The sequence below is a fragment of the Mobula birostris genome, chromosome 6, assembly GCF_030028105.1.
Source record: "Mobula birostris isolate sMobBir1 chromosome 6, sMobBir1.hap1, whole genome shotgun sequence".
Taxonomy (NCBI): Eukaryota; Metazoa; Chordata; class Chondrichthyes; order Myliobatiformes; family Myliobatidae; genus Mobula; species Mobula birostris.
Genome location: NC_092375.1, coordinates 85,529,894 through 85,555,805, shown reverse-complemented (window position 1 = coordinate 85,555,805; position 25,912 = coordinate 85,529,894). Strand labels below are relative to the sequence as shown.

Here is a 25,912-nt window from a genome sequence, read left to right as displayed (position 1 = left end):
GGAGAAGGGGCTAAGGTAGGCTACTGGCGCCTTAAAACCAGTTGCTTCGGGCAGATGGGGCTCGTCAGCCGTGGTTGGCAGCTCATCTAAGAGAATGAAAACTCTGATCGCAAGCCTCCACTGCCTTGCAGCTATACTCATTTATGAGGAGAGCTTTGGGATTAAACCCAAAGGGAAAATCCAGAGCTGGTGTCCCTAAGGCAGTCCTACATTGAGTTCAATGCTGACATGCTGACTGGCAACTCCTGTGACACTGCTGGTACCAAACACTACCAGTTTCTGCTGTTCCTTTGGGATCATGAGATGCATGGAGAGTGGGAGCTTGCTACGTGCGCAACAGCTTGCTCTCCATATCATACTGCCCAGGCTTGCGTATCCAGACAGCTAGGATGCAATATCTATGGTTGACTGACCAATGGAGGCCTCATTCACTCACCCACAATGATTCTACATCTTATGATCCTATATCACCTCTTTCTAAGGATTTGATTTCATTTATTTTAAACCAACAGAGCCACCCCACCCCCTCTATCTGTCGTTTCAATATAATATGCATCTTTGGATATTAAGCTCCCAACTCCGACCTTTCTTCAGCCACAACTCACTATGCCCACAATGTCATACCTGCCAATCTCCAATTGCGCTACAATAACACTTATTCCATATACTGCATGCATTCAAATATAACACCTTCAGTCCTGTATTTATCACCCTTTTCAATTTTGCCCACATCTTACACTTCAACTCATCCCACTGACTGCAATTTTGCCCTATCACCTGCGTATGCTTCCTCACAGTTTCACTACACACTGCATCTACTTGTATACCAATTGCCCCATCCTTAGCCCTATCAGTCAAGTTCCAATTCCCCTAATTTAGTTTAAACCCTCCCCAACAGCTCTAGCAAACTTGCCCACCTACCCAAAGTATTGCAGTTTGGGAGATCAAATGTAAAGAAACAGAACACTGTTAAGGCAAGACCCTTAACAGTGTTGATGTGCAGAGGGATCTTGGGGACCACATCCTTAGCTCTCTGAAAGTGGCTACACAGGTTGACATGGTAGTAAAAGTGGCTAATGCCATACTTGCCTTTATTAATCAAGGAAATAAGTGCAACAGTCAGAAAGTTACATTGTCTTATACCAGAGGGCATGCATTTAAGGAGAAGATGGGGAAGATCAAAAGGAGATGTGCAGCAAATACAAGGATGTGGACATTGTGTAAGGATAACAGATTAGTTTCATTGGGCACTTGATTACTAAGTTAATTAGCTTGGCATGGTTTCAGTGCTCACAAGACTGACCCGAAGAAAGAGCAAAACTACAGCTCTTCCATGAGTGAAGTTCAAAGAAGCAATCCAACACCATAGTTGAATAACATTCAGCTGGGGAGATGGATTATGATCCTGGAAATCAATTGAACTAGAGGACACTGGTAATTGGTAGCAAAGCCATGAGAAAAGCAAGGATTCAAGTCTTGCCATCTCAGGGACAAGGTCCATACACTCTTCACACGTGTTGGAGGTAAAGGGGGAAGCGAAAGGAAAGAAAAATTTTAATACTTGACAGTGCAGTGAACCTAAAATTATCTTTCTAGGATGGCCCTGGAATAGTGACACTTTAGGAATTCCAGAAGACACTTCAAAACAATTCATCTTGGTTAATCAGATCCAGCAATAAATAGCACATAACTGATTAGGTATGCACCCTTTGAGCAAGTGAATTAACAACAAGGTATCCCAAAGCTACAAATATAACAGGAGAAAGCAGAAACAATACCAGGGGGGCGAGAACTCTGCAATAGTAGAAATGAGGGAATGAGGGGGCAATTAAACAAATTAGCGTTGCATAATTATTGCAGTGAATGGAGTGTCAAAAACTAATGAGTTAAATGTACAAAAGCGTTTATCTAGTGGAATCGGAGGAGGATTGTGTGATGGGATATACAAGGTAGTGATTAGAGATATCATGAATTAATGCATGAAAGAAACACTAGAAGTAGCTCCAGAAATAAATGGAGAAACCTTTATCTTTAGGGAAGACCAGTTATTTGAGACAGTCTATTCTATTTTAAAAATTCCAGCTGTTATTCTTTAACTAATTATTAAACTTCTCAAATAGCTTATGCACTATAAGTTTTCATGTGCAAGGTGGTAGACTTACCATTTAACCAAATTACAAATAAAAATTAAATGTTCTAAAGCTGTTCAGAAAAAAATTGAATGCATAATATAACTTTCCCTTTCTAATAATTAAAAGAGATGGGATAGATAAACAACATCACACAAGATGGTTAAAATTCTGCATCACAAACTATAATTACAGAAGTAGAAAGAATTCATAGTTGCGTGGAAGGGAATAAGGGGAATGAGCAAGAATAGTTAATTTTCTAGAGGAAAACATTACTTAATGGGCTAGATCAACCAATGCTGGGCAGTAATATTTCATATACAAGTAGCTTCCCATTTCAAAAGAGTGGGCTAATTTGCAACTTTCCTTAGCTTTCTATCCAATTAATGTTTAATTAATCAATCTTTAAAATATGCTTCATACAGTTAACTATCCCTCAATACCGACTATTGTTCCTGTAAGAACCAAAAGACTCCTCCTCTCACCATCACTTCAACTTCACAAAGCATCAGAAGGTTAAGCTCAAATTATCATCAGTATTTCATATTCTAGCTGATGTCAAAAAAATTCAAAACACGAGATAAAAAGAAATTAGTGCAACAAGCATTAAAACTTGTGGTCACATATCCCTGAAGTTACTGAACATTGAGGCACAGAAATGTAGTGGGACTTAAAAATACAAGAACAACAGTCAATTTATCCATTGCAAGGTTGCACAAACAGTAAGCAAGTGATCACAAACATGAGAAAATCCACAGACACACACACATACACAGTGCTTGAGGAACTCACCAGGCTATGATGCTGAGCTCTTCTTCTGCCACCACTGTACCTACTTATTTGGCAAGGACTCTCCAGCCCATACTGATAATCCCTTCTTCTGTCTTCAACCCTCCTCCTCTTCCTGGACACCACACTCTGGTCTTCTGCCTGCTCTGGATCTTTTCATTGCTAACTGCCGACAAAACATCAACTGTCTCGACTTTACCACTCCTCTCTCCAAGTCTAACCTCACCACTTCCAAAGGCACTGCTCTCCACTCTATTCCTAACTTCACCATCAAACCTGCAGATAAGGAGGGTGCTGTAGTAGTCTTGCTGAGGCCCGGTGACAGCTCTCAGACACTTCCTCTTACTTAGCCCTCGAGCAGGACCCCACTGAGGTGCGCCAGGCCATTGTCACTCACAACATCACTGACCTTATTAACTCTGGGAATCTCCCATTCACTGCCACCAATCTCAGTTCTCTCACCCGACACCTCCTGTTTCTACCTCCTACCCAAGATCTACAAACCCGCTTGTCTTGATAGACCCATTGTTTCTGCTTGTTCTTGCCCTACCGAACTTGTATCTGCATACCTTGACTCTGTTTTACCCCCGCAGGTTCAGTCCCTTCCTATCTACATCCGTGACATTTCGCACACTCTGGATCATTCCAAAGACTTCAAATTCCCTGGACCCGATCGTTTCATATTCATCATGGACATCCAGTCCCCATATATCCCCACAGCCCATCAGGAGGGCTTTAAAGCTGTCTGCTTCTTTCTAGACAACAGACCCAACCTGTACCCCTCCACCACTACTCTCCTCCGTCTAGCCAAAATGGTCCTCACTCTCAATAATTTCTCCTTCAGATCATAGTCATACTTTATTGATCCCGGGGGAAATTGGTTAATCCCACCTCCCATTTCCTTCAAACCAAAAGTGAAGCCATGGGCACTCGCATGTGTCCTAGTTATGCCTGCCTTTTTGCAGGCGACACGGAACAATCTATGTTCCAAGCCTACTCCAGTATCATTCCCCAACTCTTCCTACACTACATCAAAGACTGCATTGGTGCTGCTTCCTGCACCCATGCTAAGTTTGTCAACTTCATCAACTTTGCCTCCAACTTCAACCCTGCCCTCAAATTTACCTGGTCCATTTCTAACACCTCCCTCCCCTTTCTCAATCTCTCTGGAGACAGTTTATCTACTGATATCTTTTATAAACCCACTGATTCTCACAGCTACCTGGACTATACCTCTTCCCATCCCGTCACTTGTATAAAACCCAACTCCTCCTCTCTCATAATGAGGCTTTTCATTACAGAACTAATGAGATGTCCTCCTTCTTCCAAGAAAGGGACATTCCTTCCTCCACCATCATCACTGCTAACTGCATTGCTTCCATGTCACACAAGTCTGTCCTCACCCTATCAAGGATAGAGTTCTTCTTGTCCTCACCTATCACCCCACTAGCCTCCTCATCCAGTACACAATTCTCCATAACTTCTGCCATCTCCAGTGAGCTCCCACCACCAAGCAGGAGATAAGGTAAGAGGGGGAAATGTGAATGGGGAATGGTGAAGGGGGTGGGGGTGACATTTCCAAATATTTGAGGAATTGATATTCATGCCATCACACTGGAGGCTACCCAGACGGAATACAAGGTGTTGCTCCCCCAACCTGGGTGTGGTTTCATCACAAACTTTTCTCATTCCCATTTCCCTCTCCCCTCATCTCCTTACCTGTTGATCACCTCCTTCTGGTGCTCCTCCCCCTTTTCTCTTTCATGAACTTCTGTCCTCTATCAGATTGCCCTTGTCCAACCCTGTATTTCCTTCACCAATCAATTTTCCAGCTCTTCACTTCATCCCTTCCCCCCCTTCCCAGTTTCACCTACCACCTTGTGTATCTTCCTCTCCTCCCCCCACCTTCTTACTGACTCAACATTTTTCCCCCCTCCAGTCCTGATAAAGGGTCTCAGCCCAAAACGTCAACTTTACTCTTTTCCATGGATGCTCCTGGCCTGCTGAGTCCCTCCAGCATTTTGAGTGTAAAACCTTGACAAACTTCTTTCAATAGATACGCAATGGAGAGCACACGGACTGGTTGCATCATGGCCTGCAATGCCTTGAATAGTAAAGCCTGCGAATAGTGGATATGGCCCGGCCCAGCCCAGCACTGAGCACATTTACATGGAATGCAGTCGCAAGAAAGCAGCATCCATCATCAAGAATCCCCACCATTCAGGACATGATCTCTTCTCATTACTGTCATCAGGGAGGTGGTACAAGAGCCTTAGGACCCACACCACCAAGTTCAGAAACAGTTATTACCCCTCAACCATCAGGCTCTTGAACCAGCAGCGATAAATTCACTCACCCCAACATTGAACTGTTCTCACAACCCATGGACTTACTTTCAAGGACTTGTCATCTCATTTTTCAATATTATTGCTTATTTATTATTTCTTTCTGTATTTGTACATTTTGTTGTCTTTTGCATATTTGATTGTTTGTCCATCTTGTCACATGTAGTCCTTCATTGATTCCATTGTGTTTCTTTCTAGTTATGTGAACATCCACAAGAAAACGGATTTCAAGGTTGTATATGGTGACACATGTACTTTGAACTTGGAATGTCATAGCTGGTGCCCATAAATAACACTATATAACTGAGACTGTTGTTGCACACCTCATGATACTAATATCAGCTGAGGCCTTCAACCTTCTTTTGCTACTACAAACAGACCGAATGACTAGCTTAAAAGAAATTACCTTTTGGAATATTTTAGATTTCATGATTACTTGCATTTACAAAAAATGCAAACATTACAGGTACAACAGTTATTCTACAATTTAAGACTTTTCCCTAACTGTCCCTTCATTTAAAGTGCAGTAAAAAAAAAATGAACATGTTATAAATATTGCATTATATTCATGAGACATAGGAGTAGAATTAGGCCATTAAACCCATTGGGTCTGCTCCGCCATTTCATCATGGTTGATTTATTATCTCTCTCAGCACTATTCTCGTGCCTTCTCTTCATAACCATTGGCACCCTGACTAATCAGGAACCCATCAACCTCCATTTTATATCTAATGACTTAGCCTACAAAGCCATCAAGTGGCAATGAATTCCACAAATTCACCATCCTTTGGCTAAAGAAATTCCTCCACATATCTATTATAAATGGAAGTCCCTCTATTCTCAGGCTGCACCCTCTGATCCAAGACTCCCCACTATGGGAAACATCCTCTCTATATCCACTGTATCTAGGCCTTTCAATATTCAAAAGGTTTCAATGAGATCCCCGCCCCCCCATTCTTCTAAACTCCCGTTGGTACAGGCTGAAAGCCAACAAACACAACTCATTCGTTAACCTATTCATTCTTGTGAACCTCCTCTGGACCCTCGTCAATACCAACATATCTTTTCTTAGATAAGGGGTCCAAAACTGCTTACAGTACTGTAAATGCCACCTAATGCCTTATTAAGCCTCAGCATTACATCCTTGCTTTAATATTCTAGTCCTCTCAAAATCAATGCTGACATTGCATTTGCCTTCCTTGTCACCGACTTAACCTGCAAGTTACCCTTCAGGGAATCCTGCACGAGTCCCTTTGCATCTCTGATTTTTGAATTTCTCTCCATTTAGAAAATAATCTATGCCTTTATTCCTTCTACCAAAGTGCATGACCATACACTTCCCTACACTATATTCTGTCATTTCTTTGCCCATTCTTCTAATCTGTCCAAGTCCTCCTGCAGACTCCCTGCTTCCTCAACACTACCTACCCTTCCACCCATCCACAAACTTGGCCACAAAGCAATCAATTCTGTCATCCAAATCATTATTTCATGGGAAAAAAAGCAGTCTAAACACTGAACACCGCTAGTCACCAGCAGCCAATCAGAACAAGTCCCCTTTATTCATACCCCTTGCCCACTGCCAGTCAGCCACTTCTGTCCATGTCAGTAAAGGCATCCGTTAGTTTTGCGAAACCATGGATCTGCGCCTGGAAAGGCTTCACTCTCCAGGGCGCAGGCCTGGGTAAGGTTGTATGGAAGACCAGCAGTTGCCCATGCTGCAAGTCTCCCCTCTCCACGACACCAAGGGAAGGGCATTAGGGCCCATACAGCTTGGCAAAAAAAAGGGCATCAGGGCCCATACAGCTTGGCACCAGTGCCATCGCAGAGCAATGTGTGATTAAGTGCCTTGCTCAAGGACACAACACGTTCCCTTGGCTGGGGCTCGAACTCACAACCTTCAGGTCGCTAGCCCAATGCCTTAACCACTTGGCCACATGCCCATGCCAGTATATTTCCTGAAATGCCATAGGTTCTCATCTTGTTAAGCAGCCTCATGTGCAGCTCCTTGTCAAAGGCCTTCTGAAAATCCAAATAAACATTTACTGGCTCTCCTTTGTCTATCCTACCTGTTCTCATCAAAGAATTCCAACCATTTGTCAGGCAAGATTTCCTGTTTAGAAAACCATGCTGACTTTGGCATGTTCCTCCAAGTACCCGAAAAACTCATCCTTAATAATGGATTCCAGCCTTCTAAACCACTGAAATCAGGTTAACTGGCCTATAATTTCCTTTCTTCAGCTTCCCTCCTTTCTTAAAGAGTAGAGTGACATTTGCAATTTTACAGTCCTCCAGAATCTAGAAAGATCACTAATGCCTCCACAATCTCTTCAGCTACCCCTTTCAGAAACCTGGTGTGTAGCCCATCTGGTCCAGGTAACTAAGCTAACTTCAAACCTTTCAGCTTCCCAAGCCTTCTCCTTATTAATAATAGCTACACAAATTTTTGCCCCTGACATGCTCAAAATTTATGGCATACTGCTCCTCTTTCATAGAAAGACTGACAAAATATTAAGTTCATCCACCATTTCTTTGTCCCCATTACTACCTCTCCAGCAATATGATATCCACTCTCATTCGCTTTTAATCTTTATATATCTCAAAAAAACCTTTTGTATCTTTTTTAATACTATTGGCTCGCTTACCTTCAGGTTTCATCTTTTCTCTCCTTATGGCTTTTTGTTTCCTTCTGTTGGTTTTGAAAAGCTTCCCAATCTTCTAACTTCCCATTAATCTTTGCTTTATGATGTGCCCTCACTTCTGTTTTTATCCTGCCTTTGACTTCCCTTGCCAGCTACAGTTTCTTCCTCCTCCTTTTCTTCCTTCAGATATATCTATCCATTGGCTTCTGAATTGCTCCCAGAAACTCCAGCCGTTACTGCTTTGCTGTCATCCCTGCTAGTGTCCCCTTCAAATCAACTTTGGCCAGCTCCTCTCTTGTGCCTCTGTAATTCTTCTTACACCACTGTAATACTGATACATCAGACTTTAGCTTCTCCCTCTCAAATTGCAGGGTGAATTCTACCATATTATGACCACTACCTACTAAGGGTTTCTTTACCGTAAACTTGCTAATCAAATCTGGTTCATTAAACACCCAAACCAGAATTGCCATTCCTCTAGTAGGCTCAACCACAGCTGTTCTAAAAAGCCATCTCGTAGGCATTCTATAAATTTCCTCTCTTGGGATCCAGCACCAGCCTGATTTTCCCCAAACTACCTACATATTGAAATTCCCCATGATTATCACAACTTTGCCCTCTGGCTACTGATCAGAGGCCTGTATACAACTCCCAGAGAGCCTTTTCACTTTTGCAGTTTCTCAATTCATCCCACAAGGATTCAATGTTTTCCAATTCTGTCAACTCTAAGGATTTGATTTGATTTAATTTAACTCTTTAAACCAACAGAGCCATCCCATCTGCCTGTCATTTCAATACAATGTGTATCCTTGGATGTTAAGCTCCCAAATAAGACCTTTTTTCAGCTATGACTCAGTGATGCCCACAATATCATTTTTTTTAATTTTACCATCATGTTAAACTTCAGCTCATCCCACTGACAACAATTATGCTTTATTATCTGCCTGTCCTTCCACAGCCTGCACTGACTTGTATATCAACTGCCCCATCACTCTGGTTTCCATCCCCCTGCCATACTGTGCTCCTTAAGTTCTCAACCAGACATTTCATGCATTTAGCTGAATCATATTTTTTAAAAAACAAAGAACAGCATAGAAATTTGTGCCAACCTATATAAACCTACTCCATGCTCAATCTAACAAAACCCTCCTACATTGCCCTTTAAACCTCCACTTTTCTTACATCCATATGCCTATCTGTCCCTATAGATCAGTCCCTACCACTAGCCCCAGCCAGCACTGTGATACTGAACTGAACACAACACAAATGTGGTCAAACCAGAGTTTTATACAGCTGTAACATTATCTGAATGGGTGGTGGGGTGGAAATCCCTTTATGCCAAAAAGAGGTGCAAGGCACCCCTTCTCTCTGCTAGCCTACAGGTCACCCTTGGGCAAAGTGTAGTACCTGCTTAGCACTCCCCCCCCCCCCCCCCCACAAAGATCAGGATCATGTGAAGCTATGGGAGCAGGTGGTGCATATCACAAGTCCAGGTTATGCAACCACTGACGGCAGGCAGACAATCACTGTAGAGTATTGAATATGGCTGGGGTCACCTTTCTTGTAAAGACACTGCCCAGAAGGGAATAGCAAACCACTTCTGTAGAAAAGTTTGTCAAGAACAATCACATCACGAGATGACGATCACCTACGTTATACAACACAGCACTTGATGATGATGATGAACACTACCTCACGGCTCAAAATCAATCCCTCAACTAATGAATGCCGATGCAATATTTAAGTAAATAGTCACAACAACAGAAGAAACTGGCAGTTACTTTGACATTTCTAATTATAAAGACATTCACTAGTCACTAATTTGGGGAGCAACTTTAAAGAATCTAAGGATTTGGACCCCAAGCTTTCTCTGTAACTTTGCACTCTGTCTTCAGGTTCAATCTTTATTTAGATACAGCGCAGTATAGGGCCTTCAAACCTTTCAAGCTGCACCACCCAGCAATATCCTAATTATGGGACAATTTACAATGACCTGAGGAATCCCAAAGGGTCACAGGAAGAACGTTCAAACTCCCTGCAGGCAGTGGCAGGAATTGAACTCAGGTTGCCTACATTGTAGAAGCATTGTGCTAACCACTACACTACCGTACCACCTGAGGCTGAAATCTTCCAAAGCATAAGTAGCTAGTAAATTAACTTTCTCTACAAAATGAAACAGATTTGTCAGCAAGATACTCCATGCACGTTGGACAAACCTCAAGATGTACATTTTCCTTTCTTATTTCTCACCCCGGTTCTGATCTCACGGCCACTGTGAATGACAGCAGTCATTCCAGTCTCAGATTTTTAAGTAAATAGTCACAACAACAGAAAAAAACTGGCAATTACCTTGATATTTCTAATCATAAAGACATTCACTAGTCATAAAATTTTTGAAACAAAACACCCATGAGAACTCCAAATCACAAGATTTATTATTCTTCATATTCAGACTATTTTCATGTTAAACTTGAATTGCTGCATTGTAATTTTGATCACAACTTATCATCTTGTAACATACTGAAATGGGGTATCCTTAAGTTACTGTTAAAACTGCAATCATGTTAAATGCCTGGGTATGTAAACACAGGATGAAGTGGTTGTCCAAAAGAAGCAAAGATTAATTATCACTGCACTGGAAAAGTGAATATTTGCATGCTTCTGTTCCTTCGTGGATACAAAGCAGACTTGGGCTTGGCAGCCTGTTTAGAGAACAAATGGAATACTGGAAATGAATTGGGATGGTCACTGAGATTTTCTGCCTTCATGCAAAACACGCCAAAGTATTTAAACAATGCTCACAAAAATTCACCCGGGTACCCAACTTTCACATTTAGCCTCCTAGTAGTTAAAGTTAAATGTTCAAAGTAAGTGATGCAATCTAAGAACAGAAATAAGGTAGCTTGGGAGTTAATTAAATTTGAAATTTCTTAAATGTATCCGCATCAGAATAAAAGGCGATTAAACAAAAAATAAGGGTAAGTTAGCAGACAAAAACGGCAGCACACTAGCAGCGAGTCAAACACAAAACAATACAACAGATAAAGTCTGGGGACTTGAATGCAGTATAGTACCGAACACTGCACAAACTCTTATGGTTGCCACTGATTGACAGGTCCAACGCGGACATGCGCAGTGACTTTAATGGGAGAGAAACGGCCCAACCGTCACTCTGTAGAAATAAAACTCTCCACCACAGAAAACCGACTCGCGTGTTTTCTTTTCCCGGTAGCATACGCTGCTGACGCGTTTCTTTAGAGACCGATGACGTGACATACCGGCAAAAGAAGAAGGAGAAAAATCACACCGCCGCCAGCTCTTTCATTTCCGGCTCTTTGTATTGTGAAGCCGCTCGGTAACTTCCAATCGCCCCCGCCCTCGTCAGCAGGAGACGCGAGACGAGCTGCTCGGCCTTACGTCACTAAATCGCGTGAGCGCTCTGCGTCACCTGACACGTGTTCCCCGCCACGTGATCCGTGCGCCTGTGGCGCGCAAGCGGGGTAGTGTAGGTTCTTGGTAGTCGTCTGTGGGCTTTAATTTTTTCCCGCGTTAACTGCGAGGAATTTGAAATAAGAACTGAAAAAGCCGGATATTTCTCGGTAGATCGGGCAATATTTGTCGAAGGAAATGTTAAATGTTTCAGACGGAGGGCCCTTGGTCAGAACTGGGAAAGAAAGAAAACACAAATTCTGCAGATACTGGAAATCCAAAGCAGACGGGTTTTTTAAGATACAGAGAGAGCGTGAAAGGAATGGACGGGACAGGGGGAATACAGTGGATTTCAGTTAATTGGCACAATGTTGGGACCAGTACAATTTTGCCCAATTAAGCTGCTGCCCCAATTAGCTGAAGTTCCCATGGAAATAGTTTAAAAGGTATATAAAAAAGACAAACTAAGTAACAAATTACATATTTAAAATTACAGAACAAATTAGAACACTACCAATGGTACTAGAGCATTATAAAACTATCAGTTCCTAATAGTTATCATCTGAGGAATTCATTCAGCGTATTGCAATGAACAAAATCAGTGCAGACACAGTGTAGATAATGCACTGCCTTCAGGCAATGCTATCAATGATCACATCCTTCAAAACTCTTATTTTCATCATAACATTCAAGATGATTGTTAATAACTTTAAATTCTTCGTAATTCCTAACTAGCTGAAGTACTGAAATCCTTGCATTTTCACTCCCAGCTGCTTTTGGCATCACCAAGCCTGAATGCTTGAAACTGTAGTGAGCAAAGCAGTTCAGAATTGTCTCACTCTCGCCAACTATCAGTGACAAAATTCACTGCTTTTTGAACACAGCACCTGAAGCTGACACTATGTAAGCATAGTGTAATATCTAATGGCTACACAAGTAGGTCCGACTGACGCTAGTTAGAACCTGTTCAGCAACAGTCTCCTGCCTCAATTAAGCAGCATAGAGCCCCAAATAAACGGAATCCCGGGAATTTTCTCGATTGTTTTTTGTTCTTTAAGAGTTGTCCCAAATAAGCAGCTGCCCCCAAATTAACCATAACTCTTTAGATATAGGAACGCCAGAGTTGTGCAGCAGATACCAGTAGAGCTGTTTGGACGATAGATAAATGAAGGTTGTCAAAAAATACAGAAAATAACAAAGTAAGAGATAACAAAATAATTAGAACTTTTTAAATATTAGAAAATTAGAGGTGGCCACCTCTGATACAAATAGGAAGGTGACTTAACTGAAATTCTTGAATTTCATGTTGAATCACAAAGGCTATAGTGTTTCTAGGCAGAAGATTGTGATGCTGTTCTCCAAGTTTACATTGAGTGTGGATAGTAGAGCAGACCACTGACATCTACATCGGAATGGGAGAGAAAATTCTAATCACAGGCAACTGGAAGTTTCCATTATCTTGGTACACTGAATGGAAATGTGAAAATCAGGCAGAGATTTTATAAATGACAAGGTATGAAATTGAAAGGAGTGTAAATGGATTGTTGCTTCACTGTGACGAATTCTGGGTCCGTGGATGATGGCAAGTGAGGTAAAACACTCGGTGTTAAAGAAACTGGATTGTTTGATAAATGGAAGGTTTGGTAGGGATGGAAGAGTGGAGCAGGGAGTTGTGGAGGGAACGATCTCTAGGTGCTGAAAGGAGAGAGTAAGATGTGCTTATTGGTGGCATCTCATTAAAGTACTGAGATCTTACAAAGGTAGATCTTTGAATGCAGAGACCAGTGAGGTGGAAAGTGATGTCTAGGAGAACCTTATCCTTGCCCTGGCTAAGATGAGAAGAGCAAATTGAGTCCTGGGAGGAAGTATAGTTGAGAAGACTGGTGGAAGTCTGTGAGTTTGTAATGAATATCAGTCACCGACCTATTCCCTAATCTGAAAAAGAAGGGAAGAATTAGAGACATAGTATGAGAACAGGATAGGAATTAGCAGCATAATGTATCACTTTTAGTAATAGACTAAGACTACTGTGCTGCTCCAAAGAGCGCTATAGGAAGTCATTCTTACCCTCGGCCATCAGGCTCTATAATGAGTCAACTGATAGCTGGAAAAATGATGATCCATCTCCTGTTAGACTGTTTGAAGCAAGTTTTTTTTATTCTTTCTTACTTCTGTTCTAATATTTGTATATCTCAGTACTGATAATGTTACTGCGACACTGTAATTTCCTTTGTGATCAATAAAATATCTATCAAAGCAACTGAACTGTAGGAATGGTGGTGTTAAATGCTGAGCTGTAGTCAATAACCAGCTTCCTGACATAGGTATTTGTATTGTCCAGGTGATCCAAGGTAGTGTGAAAAGGCAACTAGATCATGTCCACTGTAGACCTATTGTGGCAATAGGCAAATTGCAGTGGATCCAGGTCCTTGCTGAGACAGGAGTTAATTCTAGCTATAAATAACCTTTCAAAGCATTTCATCACCATGGAAGTGAGTGCTACTGGACGATAGATGTTAAGGCAGCTCGCCCTGCTCTACTTGTTACCCTTTCGAAGCAGGTGGGAATTTCCAACTGTAGCAGTGAAAATGTCTTTGAACACCCCCGCCAGTTAGTTGGCACAGGTTTTCAGTCTTACCAGCTACTCCATCAGGGCCTTGTGAGGGTTCACCCCCTTGAAAGATAGCCTGACATCGGCCTCTGAGACAGAGGTCACAGGGTCATCAGGTGCTGCAGGGATCCTCATAGCTGTAGTTTTATTCTCCCTTTCGAAGCGGGCATAAAAGGCATTGAGCTTGTCTGGCAGTGAAGGTCGAACTTCAATATATCAAATGAATTAATTCTGCTGAATATCGTAATGTGATTTCTTTTAACATTTATTCAGGAGATATGGGCTTCGCAGGCTGAGCCAGCATTTAATTGCCCATCCCTAGTTGCTCTTGGGAAGATGGTGTTGAGCTGCCTTCTTGAACTGCTGCAGTCTTTGAAGTATGGGTATACCCAAAATGTTAGTAAGGAAAGAGTTCCAAATTTTGACCCAACGACAGTGAAGAAACAGGGACATATTTCTGAGTCAGGATGGTGTGTGACTTGGTGGTAGTGGTGTTATGCTTTTTCTGCCTTCGTTGGTCTAACTGCTGAAGTTTATGGATTTGGAAAGGTGCTGTCTAAGGTACTGTATCTCAGTGAGTTGCTGCATGAACATGTTACAAACAGCGCTATTGTGAGTTTGTAGTGGAGTGAGTGAATAGTTGTGGATGGGGTGCCTAATAAATGGGCTGTTATACCTTACATGATGTCAAGCTCTGTAAGTGTTGTTGAAGTGATGGAATATTCAACCAGGCAATTGAAGGATATTCTATCTTGCTTCTTGCTTGAAACTTGTCGATAGTGGACTGTCTTTGGGAAGTCAGGAGGAAAGATGACATTTTTATCTAACCTATAACTGTACAATGAAATTGAAAACATTTCATCAGCATTTTTTGCAAAGACTTTTTGTAATTTAATTGTTAAATATGCAATCAGGTTACTGAAAATATTCCAATTGATGAGAAAGAAAGATTACAGACCATACAGAAATTCCACTGAAAAAGCCAACAAAAATGTAGCCAGGTGTGCCAATCATACATCAAGTTAAATCACTAAATTATTGGATATACACTCAGTTGCCACTTTATTAGGTACACCAGCTCATTTTTGCAAATATCTAATCAGCCAATCATCTGGCAGCATCTCAATGCATAAATGCATACAGACATGGCCAAGAGGTTCAGTTTATGTTCAGACAAAACATCAGAATGAGGAAGAAGTGTGTTTTAAGTGACTTTACCTGTGGAATGGTTGTTGATGCCAAATGGGATGGTTTGAGCATCTCAGAAACTACTGATCTTGTGAGTTTTTCCACGCACAAGAGCCTCTAAAGTTTACAGAGAATGGTGCGAAAAACAAAAAAAACTTGTGAGTTGCAGTTCTGTGGGCAAAAATGCCTTCTTAATAAGAGATGTTGGAGAAGAATGGCCAGACTGGTTCAAGCTGACAGGAAGGCGACAATAACTCAAATAACTTCATGTTACAAAAGTCATGTACAGAAGAACATCTTTGAACACACAACACATTGAACCTACAGCAGAAGGAGACCACGAACATACACCCAGTAGCCACTGAGTTTATATTATTTAACAAAAGTCATTGGATTTCCTGTGATTTTTGATGCATGCTATTTAATTATGACAACCTGCTAAATGAAGTAACAGGTAATATGCAAACACAAGGAACTCTGCAGATGCTGGAATTTCAAGCAACACACATAAAAATTGCTGGTGAACGCAGCAAGCTAGGCAGCATCTGTAAGAAGAGGTACCATCGAAGTTTCGGGCTGAGACCCTTCGTCAGACCTCTTCCTATAGATGCCGCCTGGCCTGCTGCATTCACCAGCAATTTTTATGTGTGTAACAGGTAATATATTACATAACAAAGCAACATTTTTACCATTTAAAACATCACATATTAACACATCTTTGGGTCAGTTCCACAACCTAGTGAGACCGATGTCCTGTCACACTCATCTCAATAACAAGCAAATACTTTAATGCTGGAAATTCAGAGTAACACACACAAAATGTTGAAGGAATTCAGCAGGTGAAGCAACATCCATGGAAGGTAATGAACAGTCGACGTTTCTGGCCGAGACCTTTCATCAGGACAAAGGCCATAGTGTGGTGATAATGGGGAACTCAGTTACCAAATATAGACTTTAGATTATGTTAACCTAAGTGGCAAAGAGGAGGAACAATTTCTGAATTGTTCAGGGGAGTTTTCTTGATCAGTATGTTTCTAGCCTATCAAGTAATGTGTCATTGCTGGTCTTTGTTCTGCAAGATATGTCAGGTCAACTAGAATAAGTATCAATGGGGTAACATCAGACAAAGAGTGATCTTGAGGTTTAGAATAATTATGGAAAAAGGTATGAACCACTCCAAAGTAAAAAATTGTCAATGGAAAGGGTTCTAGACTGGGTAAACTGGAATTAAAGCTTGGCAGTTGAAATTGTACCATTGATATTTATAGTACTGATGTTTCGGCTACAATCAAGAACACTGCCATGAGGAAAGAGGGTTGGGAAATTAATGCCAGAGCTTCACGAATCCCATAAAAGATCAAGGTATAATTCAGATGCTATTTTGTTGATTCACAAGAGACAAGCTGATTACAGAAAGTTTAGAGTGGAAATTAGATAAAAGAAGTGGGACAAAGGAGAAAGCATGGGAAAAACTCACAGCAAACATAAAAGAGAATCGAAAAGTATTCCATAGTCATGTGAATAGGAATAGAGTTGTAAGAGGAGAGGTGGAGCAATCAGAGACCAAAAAGGAGACTAGTAATAAATTAACATTTTATTAGGTCTCTGCTCCATGTTTGAAGGCTAGCAACGCGGATATGTGACAAAGGACATTCGTGGTAGGATGTCGGTCCGGCAGACTAATGAAGATGAGGGCTGGTGGCCCCCCACCAGGTCAAAGAGTTGTTGGCAGGTTCTGAGATCGGAGTTCCATGTAGTCAGGAGACACAGGAGATGGTGACTCCCGGTACCTGAGTTGGCAAGACCAGAGTTCGCAGCCCAAAATATGGGGTCTCATCATTGAGAAGTCCAGAGTTCGAGGCCTGGAGTTTGGAATCCTCTTCCATGGTCCTTATTCATCATCATCGACGAGTCCTGGGGTAAATACCAAAGGTCGATCGGAAGTTGAGACCCAATGGCTGGGGGGGGGGGGGCGGTCTGCACTTGGGTCTGCATATCTACTGGGGAAGCTGAAGGCCCAATGTCTGTGAGTCCACTGGAGGCCTGGAGACAGCATGGCGTGGGGTTAGAGGACTGTCTGTGTGACTAGGAGGGTGTTAGGGAGGTAAGTGGCTTGTTACGCTGTTGTTGCTGCTTGTGTTGTTCTGTGAATACGGTGAACATGCTATCTCAGCACCAGAATATGTGGCAACATTCACGGGCTGTCCCCAGCAGACGTCCTTGGGTTTTGTTGATTGTTAACACAAACAACACATTTCACTGTATGTTTTGGTCTGTGTGTCGTAAGTAAGTCAATCTGAATCTAAATCTACTTCAGATTTCTTCAGGAAAGAAGATGCTGCAAAGGATGCTGTAGTTAGATGGAATAAACATTGATAAAGAGAAGCAAGCTACACTTAATGCAGATAAACCTTTGGTGCATCCTGAATTGCTGGGCAAAATAAGGAGGGAATTACAAAATTTGGCTGTAAGCTTCCAAACATCTGTAGATTCAAGTATGGTGCCCAAGCACTGGAAAATTCCTCTATCCATGCTTGTGTCTTTCCTGTAATACCAAAGGCTCGTATCTTGTTAAGAAGCCCCATGTGCGGCATCATTTCAAAGGCAATCTGAAACTCCAAGTAGAAAATATCCACTGATTCTCTTTGTCTATCCTGCTTGTTATTTCTTTCCTCACATTCCAACAGATTTGTCAGGCAAGATTTTCCCTTGTCGACTTTGGCCTATTTTATCATGCACCTCCAAGTATCGTGAAACAACATCTTCCCAACCACTAAAGTCAGATTAACTGGCCTATAATTTCCTTTCTTCTACCTCTCTCACTTTTTGAAGAGTAGAGTAATATTTGCAATTTTCCAGACCTCTGGAAGCATGTCAGAATCAATTGTAGATCATTACTAATGCCTACACAATCTCTTCAGCTATCTCTTTCAGAATCCTGGGATGTAGACCATCTGGTCCAGGTGACCTGTCTACCTTCAGAACCCCAGTGATAGCAATTATGCTCACTTCTGCCCCCTGACACTCTGGAACTTCCAGCATACTGCCAGTGTCTTCCACAGTGATGACCGATGCAAAATACTTATTTCTTTGTCCCCCATTACTACCTCTCCAGCATCATTTTCCAGTGATCCAATTTTACTCTCACCTTTCTTTTATTCTTTATACTGTATATCTGAAAAAAACTTTTAGTATCTTCTTTGACTTTTGTCAGTAGACTCTCACCAGTACTTAATCTCCTGGCTGGTAGATCTGACTCTCCACAGCCAGCATGATATTCTGGGCTTCAGGTACCTGTTGATGGAACCTTTAAGAGCTTGTGGTGCTATACATACAGCAACATGTTTCGCTCATATGAATCTTTTTAGTTAAAAAGAGAGGAGCAGCTGACGTCCTAAAACTACTTCATGCGGCAATAGGCCTGTTACACAGTGAATTGTGATTAGAGCCAGTGGAAGCGGCTCTGGTCACTTTACCTTGATCTCGTTGTGCGATTTAGCTAACCTGTTTTTTAGGGCCCCGTTCTGTCTTTCAGCTGCCCTGTAAGATTGAGAGTGGTAAGAACAAGTCATATACTGCATACACCACAAGGCTTTCATCAACTCATATAACTTTACACGTAAAATAAGGACCATTATTGCTCGAGATTTTCTCGAGGATTTGAAACCTAGGAATAAATTCTCAAAATAAATGTTATCAACAGTTATAGCATAATTTCTCTTAGTTGGATAAGCTTTTATCCATGGAAAGAACAAACAAAATAACAAGTGCATAATCACAAACCATACATTTAGGTAACTGCATAAAGTCCATTTGGAGATGCACAAATAAATTTCGGGGTGTAGGCCCAGCTGCAGCAGAAAACAGCAGTATCTTTTGGGATTATGTCTCTGGCAAATCATACAGTTGCTGCTATTTTTCTTGCTATGGTCGAGAATCTCTCAATTTTGTTTATGCCCATCATCCTTTATAGATAAATGGATGAGAATCTGAATTGGAGGAATTCCACAATTAGGGATTAAAAGCTAAACCACAGTTTTCTATACACTTCAGTACACATTGTGGCTATTTGTTCTGTTTTGTAACTCCAAAACATTAAACTAATTCAGGGGAAAACAAGAGTGCCGAGAAATGCTAATCTTAATTTGTGTTTACTTTAAGCAAGGTGCACATATTATCACGTGCTAGCACAATGACATTTGCAATTCACATATTTTTACATGTAACCTGTAACAAATTATTCAAATGAACAAGAATTCTTAATCAAACTATACATATAAGATTACTCAAATACTACTGAAATATTAAATACACAGCAGTCCTCCCTACTTAGTGAAAAAATCCAACTCAATATAGAATGCATCCCAATGTATATATACACGATATATAACATATAATACAACTACTATATGGATATTCATAGCAGAGTAAATTTTAAATTGTCCCATTGAGGCCCAACGATTTAATCGTTGTGAAGAGTTTCTTACTCTTGTGGAACAACATCTTTCCTGACAAGGGGGATCACTGTGCTTGTCAGGTGAGACTTGAGACTGTGAAACAATCTCAGGCTCTGGGGCCTCCTCCATGGTGGTTGTCGGAGTTGACTCTGAGACTGGAGAAAGTGGTTCTGCTGCTGGTAGTCACCTTTCTTCTCTAACAATTGATGCTGCTCACCTCAGCCAATCAATGTATCGTTTCCAGATGATATCAGACACAACCTCCACTGTGAAGGAGAGTGGTCCAGTTTTGTCCTTAATCTTTCTGAGTACCCATTTTTGATCACCTCTGTAGTCCCTCGCCAGGACTGCTTGTCCAAGGCTAAAAAATTAAACCTCCTTGTTTGAGGAGCCATTAATTATTCTCAGCTGTTTGTCATTCATACTTCTTCTGATATTGGGTTTGAGAAGATTCAAGCGTGAGTGCAACAGATGACCCAGGAACAGCATAGCTGGTGAGCTGTTGGTTGTGGAGTGGGCTGCATTGCGATATTAAAGGAGGAAATTGGTGAGCTTCTGATTTGGTGTCAGTGGAGAGTATTTGACTGACATTACCTACAGTCCATTCCTTAGACTCTGGACAAAGCTTTCTGCCAAGACATTTGTAGCTGGGTGGTAAAGTGCAGATGTAATGTCTTAATGCATTCATTTTCAGGAATGACAGAAACTGTTCCGCAACAAACTGTGGTCCATTGTCACTGACTAAGTGTTCTGGAACACCAGTCATTGCAAAGAGGCTTCTCAACAGTGTGCGAGACTGTAGTGGAGGCTATTGAGAACACTTCTGTCCACTTTGTAGCTGCATCCACTACCTCTAAGAAATTTGTGTCCATGAATGGTCTGACAAAATCTACATGAATCCTCTGCCGGCAATTCAGGCCATTACCGTGGATGGAGAGGTGTTGCTCTTGGCTTCTTCTTGATGTGTTTGCATCCTGAACAATGCATGGCAAGCTGCTCCATCTGCTGATCCATCCCAGACCACCAGACAAAGCTTGGAGCCAGTACTTCCATTTTGTCCATGTCTAGATGACATGCATGTAGCTCCTCCAACACTTTAGCTCTCAGCTTAGATGGTACAACAACTCTCAATCCCCACATAAGGCAACCTCCATCAAGGGAAGTTCATCCCGGCGCTGGTAAAGATGAATGAAATGGAATTTATACTGTACATTCTAGCCATTTCAGGGGGCCATGTAGACATGAGACAGTGTGGCATCTTTTCTGGTTTCCTTTGGATCATCTCTGCTGTAATAGGAAGACTTTCAATTTGCATTAGGGAGAATATGTCAAGAGGAGTGTTGTTTTTTGTAAATTTTTCTGGTGTTTCCTTTTCCAAGGGTAAATGGGACCATCAGCATTTCCATGATTAGTCATCTGGTAATTGTGTCCTTGAAGAAACAGAGCCCATCTCTGCATTTGGTACCGCAGCATAAAAGCCAGAGCCAACAGTCTCCGGGACAGCTTCTTCCACCAGGCCATCAGACTGATTAACTCATGCTGATTTGAATGTATTTCTATGTTACATTGACTGTTCTATTTATTACAAATTATTATAAATTACTGTGATTGCACATTGCACATTTAAACAGAGACATAACATAAAGATTTTTACTCCTCATGTATGTGAAGGATGTAAGAAATAAAGACAATTCAACTCAATTTGTGCTGCTGCTATTAGTGGAACACCTTTTTCAATATTTTTATTAATTACTTGCATAGACAAATACAAAATACATTATGATATTATGGAAACAGAAACAAGATTGAAATACCTCATAACAGGGCCGGCTGGTGGTGCAACAAAATTGGCACCGAACCCGGGAGCGGAGGTTCCCGGGTTCAAAACTAGTCAGGTCCGCTCCCGAGTACACTTTCCATCCATGCCGGGTTCAGTGTTGAGATCTCAACTTGACCTTGTAAAAAATAAAGGGAAAATACTGTGAAAATGTCTGTGTGAGGAGTGGCACGCCACACAGTCTCTCTCTCTGTCGCTCTGCGCCTTGTGTAAGCCATGAAAAAGACATTATCACGGACACGCACAAACGCAGACGCACATGTACAGACTCGCATGCACGCAGGCACATGCCAAAAAAAGAAATACCCCATAACTATGTATAGTAAATTAACCATAATATTGAAAAGGTACATTTTATTCTAATCTAAAGCAAAATCAAAACCCCATAAAAAACAAAAAAAGAGAGAAAAAAAACTGTTTGCTTAAAAGAAAAATATAATCCCTGACATATCGTCATAAATTCAAACATGTAATAGCTATCATCATTGCTGAACAAATCGAAAATTGTGAAAGTAGTTCCAAAAAGGTCCCCATAATGTGAAAAATTCTTGTCTAGGTATAGAAACAGAACACCTAATCTTCTCTAGATTTAAACATGACATAACATCAATCAACCAATGGGCCTGAGTAGGCAGAGTGGCAAAACTCTTCAGGCTAAAAGAGAAATAAAAGTTAAAATATACAAATCATTCTGGTTAAGAGTAAAATCATTTCCTCCAACAATGCCAAACAAAGCAGTCAGAGGGTTGGGTTTAAAGTTTACTTTAAAAAGCTCCAAGAAAGTTTGAAATACTTCTTTCCAAAATTTATCAAGCCACAGGCAGGACTAAAACATATGAATTACAGAGGCCTCTTTGACATTACACCTATTACAGTATGGAGAAAAATCTGAGTAAAAACGAGAGAGCTTATCTTTAGTCATATAGGCTCTGTGAACGACTTTAAATTGTAAAAGGGAGTGACGTGCACTTAACGAAGAGGTGTGAATAAGTTTAAAAATTCCATTCCAAGTGTCCTCATCAATTGACATCTGTAGGTCTTGTTCCCAGAGATTTTTAATTTTGTCTAATGGAATCTTTTTCATTGCCAACAATATACTATAAATATTAGAAATAGATCCATTATGAAAAGGTTTCAAAGTAGAAATTGTATCAATTAAATTCTTATCTGGACATTTAGGAAATGTATGAAGTTGAAAACGCAAGTTGTCTCTAATTTGTAAATATCTAAAAAGGTGGAACACCTTCTGTGGATTGAAAATGGACACTAGTGGTTGATAATCAGTAATGAGGGTAAACTCTCTCCCATACAGTAATGGTTGAAATGTTTTACACCCCATACCAGACTCAAGGCCTCTCTGTCAATCTGTACCTAATTTTTCTTTGCAGTAATAAAGGAACATGATGCAAAGGCATTCACTTCCATCACTCATAACATGACTGCACCTATACCATAAGGTGAGATGTCACAGGCAAACTTCACTGGATGATGTGGTTCATAATGTGTGTATAGTGTCTGACATCACCATTTCTCTTACCACTTCACACTGCTTTGTCCATTGCCATTTCTTCCCAATCTGTAGCAGTGAGTTCAAGGGGTGGAGCACAGTAGCTGGGTTTGGCATGAACGTGTTATTGTAGTTTACAAACCTTAAAAGGACCACAACTGTGACATATCCTTTGGCCTTGGAGCATTCAACACTGCTTGAATTTTCTCAACACACCTGTGTAATGCTTGTGCGACAATGGCGCAACCACAGTAAGTGATGCTTGGTTTGAAGAATTCACACGTTGTGTCATGCCCTCAGTCCATAATTTTCTAATCTTTTTGACACTGTCTTGAGGTTTTGGAGATGTTCCTTGTCATCCTTTTCAGCAACAATGATGTCATCCAGGTAACACTGATGTCATGGGCAGCCTTACAGCACCTGGTCCATAGCTATCTGCCAGATTGCAGGTGCAGATGTACTCAAAAAATAAGCCTATTATTGTGATAAAGCCCTTTGAAAGTGTTTATGGGGAGAAACTCTTTGGACCCTTCTTCCATCTCCATCTGTGGAAAGGCCTCAGCTGTCCACTTTGCTGAAGTGTTTCCCTTCAGAAAGGTTTGCAAAGATATCCTCTATCCTGGGCAGAGGGTATTGATCTACTTTCAGTACTGGGTTGATGGTGACCTTAAACTCACCAGAGATCCTGACAGACACATTCTTCTTGGCTACTGGGACCACTGGTATCACCAAAGGGCTCTACCCAACCTTGAAAGGAATTTCTTCAGCCACTATGTGAAATAGCTTACTGGCTACGTTATCACGAATGGTACAGGGAGGTGGACTGGCTTTGCAAAACTTGGCTGTGACATTTTCGTTGCATACTATTTTACCCTCAGTATGTTTGAGTTTTCCATTGCCATTCTTGAACACTGCTGTGGCATCATCCAGTACCTTTCTAAATTTGCTTTCATACGACTCTATTGCAGGGGATTTGGCATTGCAACTAGTGGATGAATCTCCAATGAAGTTGTAATTTTCTCAGCTAATCATGCGTCCACAATGCTGATCCTCCTGTTTTACCGCATACAAACCAAATGTGTCTTGTTGGCTGTTGTAATCACTGTTACAAATGTCATTCCTACAGGAGCTATCTTCTCTCCAGTATAAATTCTTCATTGGATGTCTGCAGGCCTCAGCTCAGTATCATTTAAATGCCGTTCAAACTCATTTTGTGGAATGACTGAAACAACATTCCATTTTAATTAATTTAATGTGCATTTCTGGTGTAAGCCCTATTGCTTGTCAAGTTTTCACATTTTAAATCTTAAGGCTACTCAGTCCTCTGTCATTCACATCATTATCGGATTTTTCATCAACATCATGCATATTAGTGCTCTTTTTGAAACTCTAACATGACTTACTATCTTTATCTCTTTCATTTGCAGCACATTTATTTTTGTCTGCCCGACAAGCTCTTTGTATCTGTCCTACTTTGTTGCATTTTCTGCAAGTTTCACCCTTAAATCGGCATTGGTCTGGTGTATGTGAGACCCTGCCACAACAGTAACACAATTTATTCAGCTGGGCAGGCCTGTGCCTAAAGTCTGGCACTGCAATTTTTTCCATGCTTACTTTAATTTCTGGCTACAATTTTATTACATCTCTGCTGTTTCCATTGATACTGCTCTTTTAGGCTTCAGTTAAGAGCTGTTTTTGAATGTTTTCTTGTAAGATTCCACAACTAAACAATCTCTTAGTCCATCATTAAGCACATTTTTAAACTGACAACTTCTTCAATTCAGCCACGTATGCTGAAATGGACTTCCCTTCCTATTGATTCCATTTATGAAATCTGTAGTATCTATTCTGCCATCAACAATGGCTTTGGTTCTAAATGTTCCTACATTACTTTCACAATATCAGTAAAACTCACTTAAGCTGGTTTGGTTGGAGCAGTTAAAGATCAAAGCAAACTGTATGGCTTTAAACCCAAAGCACTCAGCAAAACTGGTACTTAGAAACATAGAAAACCTACAGCACAAAACAGGCCCTTCAGCCCAAAATGCTCTGCCGAACATGTACTTACTTTAGAAATTATCTAGGGTTACCCATAGCCCTCTATTTTTCTAAGCTCCATATACCTGTCCAGGAGTCTCTTAAAAGACCCCATCGTATCCACCTCCACCACTGCCACCGGCAGCCCGTTCCACGCACTCACCGCTCTCTGCGTAAAAAAACTTACCCCTGACATCTCCTCTGTACCTACTTCGAAGCACCTTCAAACTGTGCCCTCTTGTGTTTGCCACTTCAGCCCTGAGAAAAAGCCTTTGACTATCCACACGATCAATGCTTCTCATCATCTTATACAACTCTATCAGGTCACCTCTCATCCTCCGCCGCTCAAAGGAGAAAAGGCCGAATACACTCAACCTGTTCTCATAAGGCATGCTCCCCAATCCAGGCAACATCCTTGTAGACCTCCTCTGCACCCTTTCTATAGTTTCCACATCCTTCCTGTGGTGAGGTGACCAGAACTGAGCACAGTACTCCAAGTGGGGTCTGACCAGTGTCCTATATAGCTGTAACATTACTTCTCAGCTCTTAAACTCAATCCCACAGTTGATGAAGGCCAATGCACCATATGCCTTCTTAACCACAGAGTCAAACTGCACAGCAGCTTTGAGTGTCCTATGGACTCGGTCCCCAAGATCCCTCTGATCCTCCACACTGCCAAGAGTTTTACCATTAATACTATATTCTGCCATCATATTTGACCTACCAAGATGAACCACCTCACACTTATCTGGGTTGAACTCCATCTGCCACTTCTCAGCCCAGTTTTGCATCCTATCAATGTCCCACAGTAACCTCTGACAGTCCTCCACACTATCCACAACACCCCCAACTTTTGTGTCATCAGCAAATTTACTAACCCATCCCTCCACTTCCTCATCCAGGTCATTCATAAAAATCACGAAGTGAAGGGGTCCCAGAAC

General features: G+C 41.3%; 2 protein-coding genes across 2 annotated transcripts in view; one reads left to right on the top strand and one right to left on the bottom strand.

Moving 5' to 3' along the window:
* cab39l (calcium binding protein 39-like) overlaps nt 1–11,329 on the bottom strand; it is a 61,239-nt gene extending 49,910 nt beyond the window's left edge. Inside the window, exon 1 of the mRNA XM_072260771.1 lies at nt 11,184–11,329. The gene's annotated coding sequence lies outside the window, so the exon portion shown is untranslated. The remainder of the gene's footprint in view (nt 1–11,183) is intronic.
* A 4,639-nt stretch (nt 11,330–15,968) lies between these two features.
* LOC140199160 (histone-lysine N-methyltransferase SETDB2-like) overlaps nt 15,969–25,912 on the top strand; it is a 136,994-nt gene continuing 127,050 nt past the window's right edge. Inside the window, 1 exon segment of the mRNA XM_072260770.1 lies at nt 15,969–15,993. Within this exon segment, the coding sequence (XP_072116871.1) occupies nt 15,987–15,993 (7 nt within the window). The 5' untranslated portion in view covers nt 15,969–15,986.